The sequence below is a fragment of the Semicossyphus pulcher genome, unplaced genomic scaffold (assembly GCF_022749685.1).
Source record: "Semicossyphus pulcher isolate SPU_LCO1_2020_fin unplaced genomic scaffold, fSemPul1.0.p SCAF_4, whole genome shotgun sequence".
Classification (NCBI taxonomy): Eukaryota; Metazoa; Chordata; class Actinopteri; order Labriformes; family Labridae; genus Semicossyphus; species Semicossyphus pulcher.
The window spans coordinates 24,408,266-24,423,814 of record NW_027211715.1 but is presented as its reverse complement, the minus strand read 5'-3'; the positions used below and the strand labels follow the sequence as shown (position 1 = coordinate 24,423,814).

Below are 15,549 nucleotides of genomic sequence, written 5' to 3'. Positions count from 1 at the left end.
CCAGGTCTGGTAAAATCTGCCAACTTTGGTGCAGTGGTTAGCGCTGTTGCCTCACAACTAAAAGGTTCTTGGTTCCAACCAATGACTGTATATATAGATGGACAGCGCGTCTCCGTCTGCTCCCATTGTATGAAATTGATGCCAAAATAGCCCCTGTGATAGGCGCTGCCATCTTGCGATGGCGACGTCATATGGAGCCAGAGTCTGGTTTGTAGCTGGCAGTTTTTGATAGACTTCCAGTCAAGACTTCCTTTTCCGCGTGCTGCATTGTTTACAGAAAAAGAAACCGTTTTTCTTGTGATTGACTTTAATTAACGGGTCTTACATTTGCCGAAATTTGAACATCATGATGCAGATTTGTTAAAAAAATGAAGCTTTGTCAGGTCTGTCCTCGAGAGGAGAAGAAAACTACTTTTAAAATGCTCGTTTGTTGATCGGAGGTCGGATCCATCATTTCTGATGCATTTGAGGAAGTCGGGAAATCTAAACGTTGAACGGCTTTCGTGACACAGCGCCAGAACAGATTGTTAGCTGATAGCATGCAGATGTCTGTTTATAGAGATTAATAAGAAGCTGAATCGTCATCAGATGACGCTGATGGGAGCCGGGATGTCATTACGGCGGATTATGTTCCGACTGCTTTTGTTCTCTTACGGACTGTTTTTCCTGCAAACGCTGCAGCCTGCTGATTGGTCAATATTACTCAGGCTACAAGAGTAGTACAAATGGAAACCAGAACACTTAGCATCCCTAAAATCCACGTCCCTGCCTAAATAAAGATGAGGTTAACTCGTGACTCTAAATTGCCCGTAGGTGTGAATGTGAGCGGGAAAGGTTGTCTGTCTCTATGTGTCAGCTCTGTGATTGACTTGTGATCAGCCCAGGGTGTACCCCGCCTCTCGCCCAATGACCGCTGGGATAGGCTTCAGCTCCCTTGCGACCCTGAACAGGATAAGCGGTACAGATAATGGATGGATGGATATATATCGAAAACGAAAAGTGTGAAGTCCTTGTTACCTACCAGCTGATGAGCTGTTGCCTCGACCATCAGCCATATACTGTACATACATGTTACAGCTGACTGATCACTACAGCAAGGTCAGGACAAACACATTGCATATTGGATAAACCTCTGGTGTGCTGCATGTTCACTCTGGTCACTGAGTACTTCCTGCATCCTCCTGCATCACCCTCATGAGTTATGCAGTTGTGTCGGGGCCATCAAAAGCATTTGAATCCACTTACGGTGTATTCTCTATTAGGGCCCACCCTGTTGTAACAGCTGGTGATGTTACGTACATTCTATGCAAAGACCATGAAATATGACTCTTCTTTACAGAAACACTGCTGTAAACAACCACACTGGACTGAAGCTGAGCGCCACGCCGTCACGTAGAGCCAGTTGCTCTTTCCATCCACCTGACCGGCCAAACAGAGCCAACACTCTGAGTCCAACACCAACATCTGATCTCAGAGCAGCTCATTTCTCTCTAAATATAGCCAAGGGGAGGAGAGTCGCGCCAGCTGCTGTGTTTATTATTTTTCTTTGTGACCTTTGACCTACAGGCAGAGGAAGGAGTCGCCTTTGAAAACAGCGGACCTCTGTTTGGATTGTCACGAGAGAAAGGAAGGAGGAAAAAGGAAGCGAGAGAGAAATGTGGAGTCTTTTAGGCTCCAATGGGTGTTTGTGTTTGTGACCCAAAATGTTCCCTTGTACTGGGAGTTCAGGGTTGCAATTTTGGTCACTGATGCTTGGGGCTGTGTCCTTATTGCAGCTTACTCCAACGCCTTTACTGATCGTCTCCTTGCCCTGCACTTCCTGTCTGTCTTCAGTTTTCCTATCAAATAAACACAAGGATGAAAAAACAAAACACACTTCTGCCAACAGTTGTTTGCAGTCCTTGGTGATTGGTGCTGCGGTTAAAGGACAAACTTTTTTATCAGACTGGCCCTTTAAACATGAATGTACCTGGCGTAGTGCTTAAGTGGTTAAATTTGGGAGCGCAGGGTGTCTCTAAGGTTGAATCACTCCTCCGGACAGGTATCGATCGCGGAGTCTATGTGCAGTGATTAGCTCTGTCCGTCCCGCCGGGGACAAATCCATACAGTGGCTGATCAGCATTAACATCATTAGACACTGGTTATGAGGGTAACACACTGGGCCAGAACCACCCAGAACCACTAAACAACACACACACACACACACACACACGCACCCATGCAGTGTGTGATTACAGCCCCAGCAGTAGAGATCTAGATTTGGCTCCAGAATCGACCTGAAAATCGAACAACCTTACATCACACTGGTGCGCAACTGGACAGGCTGGTTCAGGGCACGAACACACACACACACACACACACACACACACACACACACACACACACACACACACACACACACACACACAAAGTCTGTCTTTGCCCAGCAACAGGCCGTGCTGAGTTTTCCTCTAATCATGTTCATACGGCACTAATTGGCATCTTTTGGTATATAGTGATTGAGTCCAGCGGTAAGGCAGGAGTGCGCCACTTCCTCTTCTAATTAGCCGAGGGCGACCAGGAGGCAGCCAATCACATCGCCGATCAGCCGGACACGTCAAGATGGAGGAAGAGTGTTTTCTCAAATTCTTCTTCTGACTTTTTAGGATTCTTTTTAGGTGCTTATTTCATGTAAAGCACTCAGAACTGATAATTATTATCATTAAAGATGTTTAAGAGAAGTTTGATTACTATAGAATAAAGTAAAAGGCTTTGAATCAAAGTACAACAAATTAAAGATTCAAATCTATTCTGTATGTTTTTCATTGGGATGTACTGACACTATAAACTGATAGAGTATCTGCCCCCTCGACTGAAAATCACATACAGCTGCTTTCTCGTTCTCATTGTCACAGAGTTTAGTCAAAGTTGTTTCTTGCTCAGATTTTAGTGCCGCATGTTACATAAAAATGAGTTGCACACAGTGAGACAAGTGAAAATAAAAGCACCAGTTTTGGAAAAGTTTCAGTCTGTACTTTTCTATATTTACTCAAATCATGCAATCATATTTTTTAGCATTTTATAGAGTTTTTTAAATATGCAACACTAGAGAATATCAGGTGCCAAGGTTGTCATGGCGATACATAGAGTTAGGGTTAGAGTTTGAGTTTTTCAAATCATGTCTACCTAAACATTCAGCCAGAACCAGAGCGTCCACAAGACCCTGAGCCAAAGTTTGTTTGTGTCTATCATTTATATTCTTGTTTTCTGTATACCCACGTCTTTGCAAAAACGTAAAACAACTTAAAACTGTTCTGTCCTTTTTATCGCTGCGGTCTTAGGTTTGTTTTTTGCTGAATGATATTATTTTGATAATTGTTGGAGCTTTGGGAAACAGAAAAAAGGGTTGTATTATCTTGTTTTTCAATCTATAACAAATTAAAGTAGTCCCCACCAGTACACAGCCGTTCCCTACCTGGCATCCCGCTGTGAAGGCGGAGCCCTGGAGTCTACACAGGTGATCAAGTTCACCTGTGACAAACGGCTCCGGAGCAGGCTGCATGTGGATGCCTTAATTCTTCATTCGTTTAGATTACGTAAAAAGTCCATCAACCACACTATTGTCTAATCCTGCAGCCGAACGAAGGAACAGAGCCCCTTTGTGAGGCGTTCATCTGTTCCTGGGTTAATCAGCATCCCTGGAGTCACGGAGATGTCAGGCTAACACTCGGTCCATTATTCCAGCAGAGATATTAAACATAAGAAAACACACAGTCACACAGACAGTCACACTTGTCTGCTGACGTCAGCTGTGGTTTCATGGCTGTCACTGCGATGCTGATCGACCTGCTCTCAGGCCTGAAATTATGTCTGGCCCAACGCACTGCAGTTCTGTTTTTTCCACAAAAAAAGAGTCCAGAACAAAAAGGATGCTGTGAAACACGCCGGAAACCAGCTGCCGCAGCTTGTGGACGCAGTGGGATTTCTCCCGAGGCGTGTTTGTTGTAGGAACGGAGAGGAGTGATTTTAGAGGCTCCAAGTAGAGGCGGACTGCGGTTCAGCAGGGTCGGGGTGTCAGCCGTGAACTGGCAATGATTTGGGCTCAAGTCCAGCAAACAGCCTCTGTCACGTCAATATTTCCCTCTGTCCTCACCCAGGGTCGAAAAGGTTTTTGTCACGAAATGTCACCCACTGCGGTAATATGTCATGTTAGTAATCATTTAATGACGCAGACCTGTTTCTGTAAACAGTAACAAAGAAGAAAAGTCAGGGGATGTATGACATCATCATGACATAACATGATGGAACAGCTGTGGGGAACACGGCAGGACATCTGTGAAATGGCAGGGGTCCTGGACAAGAGACTGAATGGATCCCAGAAATGGACAACAACAGCTGTGAACATCAAACCAAACCCAGTTACAGCATCGACTGCAAAGAGAAGAGAATCTACGACTATTTACAGCTGATGACGTAAAGAACAGAGGCAAGATCTGCAGGTTCTACACAAACACCTGTTCACACATACAACGCTCGGGTAACAAACTTCTGATGTTAACGGTGTGATTAAAGTTAAAAAGATGTCTGAGTGTGTGGAGATCATCCGTCAGCACCATCAGCACAGGTTTCTGCTCTCTGTAAGCACGACTTCAGCGCACCGCCAGAGCTGACGTGACTCTTCGTTTACATTATGTGGCAACATGCAGGCAGCGTGCAGTGACCTTTGACCTCATGTAAGAGTGAGCTGTGCGTCACGTCGCAGTTTGTTGACATGGGCTGAGGCCCGGAGGCCTGGCCGACCAGCTGAGACACCAACAAAGGCCAGGTGTAATTCCTGAAGTGTTGGGAGAGACAACATGAAGAGTCAGATGTTACCCGCTTAAAGAGACGAACCGACTCTGACTAACTAACAGACACACTGATATTTGACTGAGAATCAAAGTGCTATCTTGATTCAACGAAGGTTTCTTTCTGACCAAAGCCAAGAAAAGTGTATTTGCTTAATTGCTAACATGCAGACATGCAGACATGCAGACATGTATCCCAGAGTTGTATTAATATCTGGTCATTCGTTTGTATGCAGGATCAGAACTGCCCTCTGGGAACGATAAAAATGTATTAAATAGAATTTGCTAATGGCTGCAGAGCGTCATATCTGAATACTTGTGGAGAGTAATTAAAGCTGCTAATTTCATCAGTAGGATATTGAGTGTTTGTGGTTTAGGGTTGTGAGAAAGTTATTGTCCCGACAACAGTTTCCCTGCACGTCTAAGTTGAACAGCGTGAGCTCAATGAGCTGCTAAAGAGCAGCTGACCACAGATGTCGGTTACAGCTGATTTATATTAAAACAACTTTGCTCATAAAGAGAGGGAAGTGTTTCCAAACAGGGTTCGTATTACAAAGTCATCTTTGTGCTGTGTACCATGCTCCAAGCGTGATAAATGTGACATTAAAAGTGTGACAATTTCTGTCGAGTGGCATTACCATGGTTGCAAGTCGAACAGATTGCATACCAATAAAAGCCGTTAAGATTGAAAAGATCACTATTTATGGGAGGCAGCTGCAGGGAAAAGTCCTGTGAAGGTTTTTTGTTTTTTTGTACGACCAAATCTACAGATTTTGCTGCAGACTTATAAGTGAATGAGTTTTACAAACATGTGTCGGTAAAGACTCTGGAACAGTATTTCTTGAACCCTTAGTTAATTAACTATCCAACCACTGTCCAGACCCTCACCAAAACACTATATAGTATGACTCAGTGGAGGCCAGTGGAAGTACAACGAACCTCGACGTGTTAAATGTGACGTTTCACGAGCAGCGGCGAGCACATGGCTGCACGTACACGAGACATTTCATCACGACTGTCACCAACATGCCGAGAGCTGAACGCCTCTGACCTCAGCTACCGAATCCTGTCTGCTACCACCTCCAACAAATATCACATCAGCGGTCTAATGCATCATTTTATATTAATGTTCACAGGGAACTTCAAACACTGAAAACTTTATTCTGCTATGGTCATTTATCTGTTTGTTTTAATGTATAATCAAGCAGTGAAATCAGAGTCTGCTGTGTGATTCAGAGGTGCCAGCTGGATTATTGTAGACATACACAGTCTGCTGTAATGTTAACTAACAGTGTTGAGAACACCTGGCTGAGGCGGAGTGATACGCACACACACTCATGAAATGCCTCTTATCCAATCAGATTACTTGGTCAGAACTAACTGTTGTATAACTGTTTTCATTACCGCAAGATTGATGAGCTGTTAGCCACCCCCCTTCTGTGTGAGTCAGTGTGTAGTTGACATTAGTGATTCCTGCTGCGAGAGTCAGTCTGAACATCAGTCTTAATCATCCCTGAAGTTATACGAATACTGGTGGAAATGTTTTACATCAAGACGCCAATATTGTAACCGGGAACAGAGAATTATGCAAGCTCATGAGCTCATTTGCAATAAGAAAACAAACCAAGAGTTCAGTGTGGAAATATCAGGATACCAATATTGTTAACATGAAAGAAACGTGTGTTTTTGATAAATAAAAGATTACCTGACAAATTCAGAAACCTCAAAAGGTTAAAGCAAAAAGCTGTAGGCCTGCAGGTAAACAACATTTGATCATGAAGTGTCTTATTTGAAGAAGCTAACAGAGCTCAGAAGAGAAAAACTGGAAGGTAAGTAAAAGGGAGGTGACTGAAATCTCACTAACACTATTTTCCACACAGAAAACCCCGCCTACATCACCAGCCTACGAGCAGAAGCTAGATGTCTGATGACAAACCTCTTTCTGCCAAAGCTAACTGTAAAACCTCTAACTCTACATGACGAAGAGCGCAGCGTGTTTCCATGTAGAAATTAATAGGAACTACACAGGGTGCAGGGTTAAAGGGATTTGGACGATTATAACGTGCGCTCTACTACCTCTGCAGCTTTTTGACTGTGGTATTACACACATGTGGTTGATCCATCAGGCCTATAAATACGTTCATTAGAAACGTCCCTTTGAAGGTTTTTTATTGGCGGGTTGACATTATAAAGACACTTTGATCCCCCTCCCCGCCCCGCCTGGCTGATGTCGTCATGACTTTCTGAGAGGCCGCCTACTGAATTAGTCAGGTTTCCTTCTATGACTCTTCAGGCCGCAGACACTTTCAGGTGTACTCATGTGGGGAAAATAAAATGCGTGTTTGGTAATGAATGAGTAAAGGGAAAATGTTATAGTTCCACTGACTTTGTATGCTTTAAAGGGCAAAAACATCCAACAGTGATACTTTTTTTCAACTATTGTTAATGATTTGGGGATTTTTTTTCTGTCCAGCTCATTAAAAGCTAATGTGTGTTTCCCTCCTTTAAAGATTTGGTTTTGAAGATTTTCATGTAAATAAATGACAAAGTCACTATCTATCGCCGAATAAGGTAACACAATGGCGATTGAGCCGATGGCCCACTGATGAAAGCCTGTGCATTTGCAGTTTATAAAATTATTACGGACTGGGTGTCTGTGGTGACTTTCACGGAAAAAATTATAAGCCAGTTAGTGATGCGCTTTCCATCAGCCAGCAGTGGTTGGTCGGTCAGAGAGGGTAGGCGGAGCTAAGCGGCTGCTTTTCCGGTCTCTGCAAGTGTTGCGAGTGAACAGTAATCAATGACAAAACAAAGAAAAGATCGATGACTGCAGATACAACTTAAAAAATAAGTGAAAATCCAAATATTTTACGACGCTCAGATGAAGGCAAACAGTCAAAAAAAGGAAAGCGATCGTCAGCGAGGAAAATCAAGAGTTACAACTGTAACAAACGGAGCCAGCCGTGCACGTCTGGTTATCTGGGAAGTGTCCTCCCACAATTGCCGTTTATCACCACAAGGTGCCGCCAAATAGAACGAGATTATAACTTGAAAGAAAGAATATTGAAACCTCACAAACTTTAATTTAACATTAACATAACCTTTGACCCCAGCCAATGCCTGTGTCTGCACCTAAATAAACATCTATCCCTGCAAATATACATGTATCAGCGCTGCATATGGCACTGAGGGTTACCCACAACACCATCAGCTAAGAAAGCAACAAACAGCAGAGATTATTATTGGCACATAAAGGAGGCTGATATATCCTTTTTTAGAAAAATCAAAAGACTATAAATTATGTGAATTGTCTTCAAAGGTGATTGCAGCAGTACTAGCTGTAAAGATGTGTGTGTGTGTGTGTGTGTGTGTGTGTGTGTGTGTGTGTATTCTTCTTGTGTGTTATGTGATGAAGTGTATGACAAACACGCTGACTTTTACAGTACAGACAATGATGCATACTGTTTCAGGTGTAGGCGCCTTAGTGGTAAAAACATGAATATTTTATCGTGCTTTGCTACAAACATTCAGTGAGTGACGACTTATAAAAAGAGTCAGGGCTTCGAGTGTCTTACACACTGATGCAGCAGATTGTGATTCAGATATTACAGTCTCACTAATTATTCAAAAAAAACCTCATTTGTTCAGTCTGAGCTCGACTCCACTGGGCTCCTCTCATAGACTGGATGTTATTTTGACATTTAGGATTAAAATGATTCCGCTCTGAGAACTAGAGTCTCCTCCAGTAATCTTTTTGGCTTTCAAGAAAAGAGAATGATTGTTTTCTCTGACAGACTGTCGAGATGTTTAAGAGAGATTACAGCGAAACATTATAAAATACCAGGAGGTCACTTTAAACTGTGAGTTACACAGACATATGAATGATAGGAGTATCATCAGGAGATACAAAGGCAAGGTCACAATAAGTGACACGCCGAGGAACACTGAAACATTATGAATATTATGAGGAGTATGTATTAGAGGTAAAAACTCCACTGCTGTTTTTCTTAATTAATGAGTATGTTTAATCAGTAGCCTGACACTATGCTGACCCCTGTAGTTAACAATGTAAAAAACACTAAATCCATAAATACAGGTTGTTTTCTTGCCCTTAATGTGGTAATATTAAACCTAGATACAGTTGTGGCCAACATGCTTTACAATCAAAATAACGCTGCTGTCTTGCAAATCCTCTCGTCTCCAATTTTGGTGATTTTGATGTTTTTAGTTTAATTGAAACGTTATGTACTTCTCTACGTGGTAAACAAGATTCATGACCCTGAGAACCATGAAAATTCAAAACCCAATATACTGTATAACTTCAAAAACACATGAGAGTCAAACTCAAAATTAGGCCGCTTTCAAAAAGTATTTAAAACAAATCATCATCAAGAAAAGAGATTTAAAAGTAAGACTTGCGTTCTTGACCTTTCTAAATTGTATATACGTGTATAAACACAGTCAGTTGTCTTCATTAATTTTGCGTTGGCATTATTTGTTGGAGGGCAATAGTATTAGATTTGAATCCTTTGTAGGTTTAAAATGATGTTGTGACCACCTGTCTTACAGAAACTGTTAGACTGTTAGATCAGTAAAAAGCACAACAGCTCACTGTTGTCTGCCACAGAAAAAGATCATAGATAATAAAGTTATACTGATTTAATCTTTATGTGAGTCAGTGAGAGAAACGACAGCCATGTGTTCAGAGTTGTGCATCAACAACATCTGCATTAAAAGCACATCTGGCCTACCGCCTGCGTTTCTGCACGATGTCGATGGGCCGGTTGACCGCGCACGGTGACCCGCAGATATTCCCATTCCTCACTTTGAAGTAGCGATCCTGGACCGCGGGGGCCAGATACACACAGTTAGTCGGCAAACTCATGTTTGTGATTGTCTTTCTCTCCCTTCTGCTTTGTTCTCCACTAATCTTCCACTTCCTCCTCCTCCAGGCGCTCCTCTTCTCCTCGACCCTTCTGCGCTCTCTCCTCTTGCTTTGCCCCGCACCAGGTTTCCATTGACGCGCGGACAGGCTGAGGGAAGCCCTCCTCGACGTGTTTCAGCATCATGCCTCCAGTCAGAAACGAGTCGAGGGTGGAGGAAGGAAGGGGGATCAAAGACGTGTGTGTGGCTGTTAAAGAGTCCTTTCCTCAGCGACGCTCCTTTGTCGTGCGGTTTGGAGAGCCGAGCGAGGGGGGAGCCGAGGCTGCTGGAGTCAAATCCACATTGAGGAGTTCAGAGCTGAGCTGCCTCTCTTTTCTGGAGATACACTCCTCCCTCCCTCCCTCTCTTCCACCCTCCCTCCTTCCTTCTGTCTCTCTATGGCTCTCTCTGTGCGTCTCCCCCAGCACATGGAGGCTTTAAAAAAAGGCATGAACTATGCGCGTGTGTATGTGCAGTATGTGTGGTAGCAAGAGAGGGGGTCGAGGGGAGTCTGGAGTTGTAGTAGTTGTATCACGTGTGTGTGTGTATAATGTGTGTGTGTGTGTATGTGCAGTATGTGTTTCAGAGACTAAAACTCTTAACAGGGAAACCCTCTGAGGCAGCGCGCCTCCTGTGGATCTTTTAACCGTTTACTGGCTTAGCAAACACACTCTTTTTTTTCTTCTATATGTTCCTACTGATGTTTTTTGGTGTGATTTTAGAACAACACACATTTTCAGCAACACAAAACAACAGCAGATGTAACTGAATAATTCACAGAGCAGCCCTGACCTCCAGCCTGCACAGAGCTCCAACAGAGGAGCATCAGTCAGTCTCTACACAGGCTGTGATGGACTTTCTGGACCCGATGATCTCACCAGCTGACCGGCTCGCTGCTGTCGACATCACGGGCAAATATTTGTCTTTTGAGACACAGGGCTGACGAGCGACACATGGGAGAGGAGGTGGAGGGTGGGAGGGGGAGGCTTCAAAAAGACAGACATTGATAAAGCTTCAGCTGTTCCTTCATCCTAGATTTTTCACACCAGCTGGAAGATACCAGATTGTGCCAGATTCTATTATTTAATGTCCACACACGCTGAGGCCTAACCTCTGGCTACATCGACGGCTCGGTTGTTCAGAAATATGAAAACAATGCCGGATCATCAGGCAGAGAATCTCCTGCATTTGTGGAGACAAAAGAGGCTCAGTGTCTAGCTCACAGGGAATTAAGGGGCCTTCGTCAGAGCTGCTTGTTGGATAGTCGCGTAGCTGCGGAAACCTCCTCCCCCAGCAGCTTTCTGACGTCAGAGTAGTGGTGTCTGTGAAAGTCTTTCAGAAGAGATTGTCTAACAATATCACTTCTCCCTCGTCACTTTGAGTGCGGATGTTTCACTCCACCATCAAGTTTGGCCACTCAGATCAGAAACACTTTGGATTTCCGGCGCAACAGATCCTAAGAGCTACAGCTGTGTCCCAATCGAAGGAGGCGGTCCACGGAGGATGCTCCATTCTTAGCCTGCGTAGATCGTTAAAGCTGAACTGAAATGAGACGGTCTGGTCTACCCTTGCATCCCCAAGCGCCGCTCCTGTCGCCTAGTAACAGGTAGCAAGCTGGCTAACTAGCTAGCATAACTAACGTCTAGTAAGTTATCCTATTATTTAAAAGATAATTCGTTTCAAGGGCCCTTTCGTTTTCTTAAACATGCCTATTCGACTGAGTGGAAACCAAAAACTATTCCTCGGCTGCGTAAAAGTCCGCCATCTCGTCTGAACTGGCGCGCAATGCATCTTGGGGTAAATTAGGCATTCAATGTGCTTCTGTGACGCAATCGACCTTCAAATACGGCCTTCAAAGGCTGCAGCCCCTGGACTGGGACACAGCTTACGTTGTGCATCACCTGACCCTGAGCCTTCTGTTACATCCTATATCACGCTACTATCCTGAACTCCCCTGTGTTCATTCACACTGACCTCTGTTTCACTCTTAGTGGAGCTGTGTCAGACTCCGCTGCACCAATCTGTGGCCTGTAGCTCATAAACAACAACCCTGAAAAAAATCGTCATTTTGGGGAAGTAGTTGGCCTCCAACTCCAAGTTTTTTGGCCCTACACTTGGAGGAGCTGACCCCTCGTCTGAACCACTTTACAGTCGACTTCCCCTGTGCATGGCTGTCAGTCACAGTTTAATGACGCCAGCAGAAGTACATCGTCTGCAAAAAGAGAGAAGCAAAACACTTTCTGCACACAGATTTTGTCCATTAAAATCCCAAACACAGACAAGGACTAGCAAAACAGACACAGCTCCTGCTTTAGTCTTACAACAACTCAATGGCTCTTTATAATGTGGTACTTGATACTCCTTATTACTGAAGCACCCTAAACAAGACACCCTGCAGGTCTCAATAAGCTCCACCAGATGCACAATATACATTTGGATTCATTGGCAATAATCTATTCCCTTAAAGGGGGGTATGATGCTAATTTCATGCTTCATATTTCACTCTGTGATACCTGTTGAGTAGCTTAGCATAATTTAATGAGTTAAAAAAACTCATCATTTTTCTCACACTGGTGCTCGGTGCAGGCCCTCATACAGCCTCAGCCATACGAGCTCTGTCCCTTTAAGAAACCCCGCCCCTACAAGCCCACTTTCTTCTGATTGGCCTGCTGAGGCTGCACTTTGTGACGTCACAAAGTGCAGTGTGTAGAAAAAACTGTGTGAAACCTGGCATTCACAGCAGCCTGCAGACTGAGCTGAGATGCCTGGGGATTACTCCAACATACTTTTACCTACAAAACTTCACCCATGTTTAGTCTGGACATCCAACATTGTAACATTATACATCTTAAAATGTGAAACAGCATAATACCCCCTCTTTAAATGATCATGTAAAAGTAAAGGCTGGCCTCCTTCCACAAACAGGATAGAGTCAGCATGACCCCTGCAGAATCTCAGTGTAGCTTCCTTTCCAGCACTCTGGAGGATTTACTCCAACTATTGGGGAAGCTTGTGCCAGACAACCAAGGATCCAAAAAAACGCACACACACTCCAGTCACACCTCCCTCCTCTTCTCCTGATATTTTCCACAACTTTTTCTTTGTGTCCATTTTTAATACCAGGAAAAATGACGGGAAGTGGGTTTGTTACTGTGCTTTCCTGTATCACATTGAGATGTTTACCGTGTCTAAACGAAAAACTCAGTCCCCCTCCCACCAGCGCTCTCCTCCCTCCTTTTGCCACGTGCCTCTGAAACATGTTGGACCTCGAAACAGATGCAGGGGTGGAGGTTTGCTGAGAATGAGCTGTTTGAGAGGCCGCTGTGAAACCGAATCCTTCAGCCAAATGGCTTGCGCAGTCCAGCTGGCTGCTGGCTCTCATGACAGCATCACCTCTGGTAATGAGAGTGAGCTGCGAGGGGAGGGTGTCGTGTATCCGTGCGCACGAGTGAGTTTTGAAGTGTGAGAAAGAGCACGTCAGTGTTTGGGAGCGTTTTATGTAGGGATGCACGGGATCCGATATGCCGATATTTTCCAACCCTTTTGCCGATTGCAGATTTCGATACCGATATATTAGCCACGTTTTTTTTCCACCTAATTGCAGAGAACATCAAGTCTCCGCTGTAGTGGAATTGATATCATGCCTACTCTTCTTGTAGTGGCCAAAAACTGCCATACCACAGACATCTAGCACCCTTCTTCACACTTGATAGAAGAGGCGTGTACAAAAGGTCACGTGTCTGATCACTCACGTTTCTGAGCGCACCTGAATGCAGCATCCCCCCGAAACACGGCGGTGAGGGAGACGTGCCCGGACTTGTTTACTGCACCTACTACGGAGACATCAGTGATCGCAGACTTACTCTTTTTATCGTGTGTGCGTCCAAGAATATGTAAGTTAGTTTTACGTTTATGTTCATGTTACACTCTGCTTTGGCCGCGAGTGTATTTTCGGCGTGTTTGATGTTTTTAAATCTGGTAAAATGACGAGGATGTGAGCTAACTGTTAGCTAGTTAAGAGTTGTGAAAGTTGTTTCACTTCTATTCATTGGCTCGAGTTTCTGTAACTTTTTAGTCTTTATTTGTATATTGTTCCCTGATCCCTAGTTTCATGCTGATATTACAGTTACGCTGACCTTTTATTTAGAGATCATATATGAGTCAGTCTGCCAATGATGTGTTAAAAGCTCAGAAAAAGGTGGGTAGATCCACTTTTTCATTAATTCATTAATTCATTTCAAAGAAATATTCATCTCTTCTCAACAAAGACCTTATTTACCTCACACACAGCTTCCCTTCAGATAAACGTGGGTTGTGTTGCAGCTCCTCAGTGAGCATTTACAGTCAAACGAGGCAACAGGGCTTCAGGCTTCTACAGGCAGTACAGCAAAAACAGGAAGCCTTATTTTATGTGTCTGTAGCGTTAACCAGTCCCTTCTGGCCTGTGGGAATGAGCGAGCTAAAACCTCTCAGAGTTTGTGATCTTCTTTAATTAATAGCAACACGGCATGACGGTACATAAGCATGTGTCGAGGTCCCTATCCCCTCGGGTCACCCTCCTTTCGTTCCCCCATAAACAATAGCAGGTAGGAACACATACTTCCTGGAACAGAGGACATGAATATAAATGAAATGTGACCTGTAATTATAAAAATTAAATAATAGTAAAAGTGCTTCACTGTAAATTATAATGAAATTCTGTACTTATATTGTGCTGTATTGTTAGTGATGACCTTAACATTTAAATAACCCAAAAACATAGTGTGACTTAACCTATTTGTTTTTTTAGTTTTGTTTCACAGCGACTGAGCTCAATATTCAGAGACAGTCAGGCATCCTTAAGACTCTGATCAGGTATGATGATTGTGGCATTCTGACAGCAGAGCAGAGGCAGACTTGCACCACCGTGTGGAGAGATGGAAAAGGTGTCACAGCGGCCTGAGTGCACAGAGCAGAGACTTTAACCATGCAGACTTTGCCTCAGTTTTCAGTGCTCCACATTATTAGAGAGCCGCTGTAAGGTTAATTTGTGCTGCTTCTATGAGCAGTCCACATCCTTATACGTGTGCACTTTGTTTAAATGTGAGCCCAGTTTGATGCACTCATCAGAACTGTGAAACTTTTTTGCACATTACGTTGTATGTTAGTGTAGCTTTGGTGTATCTGTGAGCCAGCATGTTGTATCTACAAGACAAACTGTAACAAATTTAGTAACGTTGACATTGGCTTCAGTCAATAATGATGATTGCTGCTTAGTTCACACTCATGTTAACATCCTCCTGTTGTACTGTTGTGATGCCACCGCCCACAAAACACACAACCTGCAGCTGTGTTGTTATTCCAGAGGGCAGTGTCCGTTCGCGGCTTTACTCTTTATTTGTCCGAGATAAGTGGCCGAGCATGCTTTGGCCTTTCAAACAACACCCTAATTCACGTTAACTGAGTCCACACTTCATCTAAACTGTTGATATTTAGCTAAGGTGTGAGTGAAGTGAGAGAGCTGTGGATACAGTCTCCTGAAGGTGGGCCTGCTGACCAGCAGAGGTCGCTCTGTGCCTTGGAACTACAGTGTATACACACAGGAGGAAAACAAACACATGTAGACACAAGGAGGCCTCTATTGCTACATTCAACAATAGAAACTGAAAGACTCTTTAAGGGTCAATATCACTAAAGCTTGTGTGATTTTCAAACTTACAACACTGACAAGCTGATATTAAAAAGTCAGAAGGGAAAGTGTGGAAGCTTAAAATGTCTCACTCATAAAACTGCGCCCTCTGGCCAAGAGATAAAACGTTCT

The 15,549-nt window shown here is 43.7% G+C and overlaps 1 protein-coding gene across 1 annotated transcript in view; it reads right to left on the bottom strand.

Moving 5' to 3' along the window:
* Nucleotides 1–9,711, bottom strand: part of LOC138606908 (3',5'-cyclic-AMP phosphodiesterase 4C-like) — a 28,647-nt gene extending 18,936 nt beyond the window's left edge. The window contains exon 1 of the mRNA XM_069679384.1: nt 9,578–9,711. Coding sequence (XP_069535485.1) covers nt 9,578–9,711 — 134 coding nt within the window. The remainder of the gene's footprint in view (nt 1–9,577) is intronic.
* Between the last annotated feature and the right edge of the window lie 5,838 nt (nt 9,712–15,549).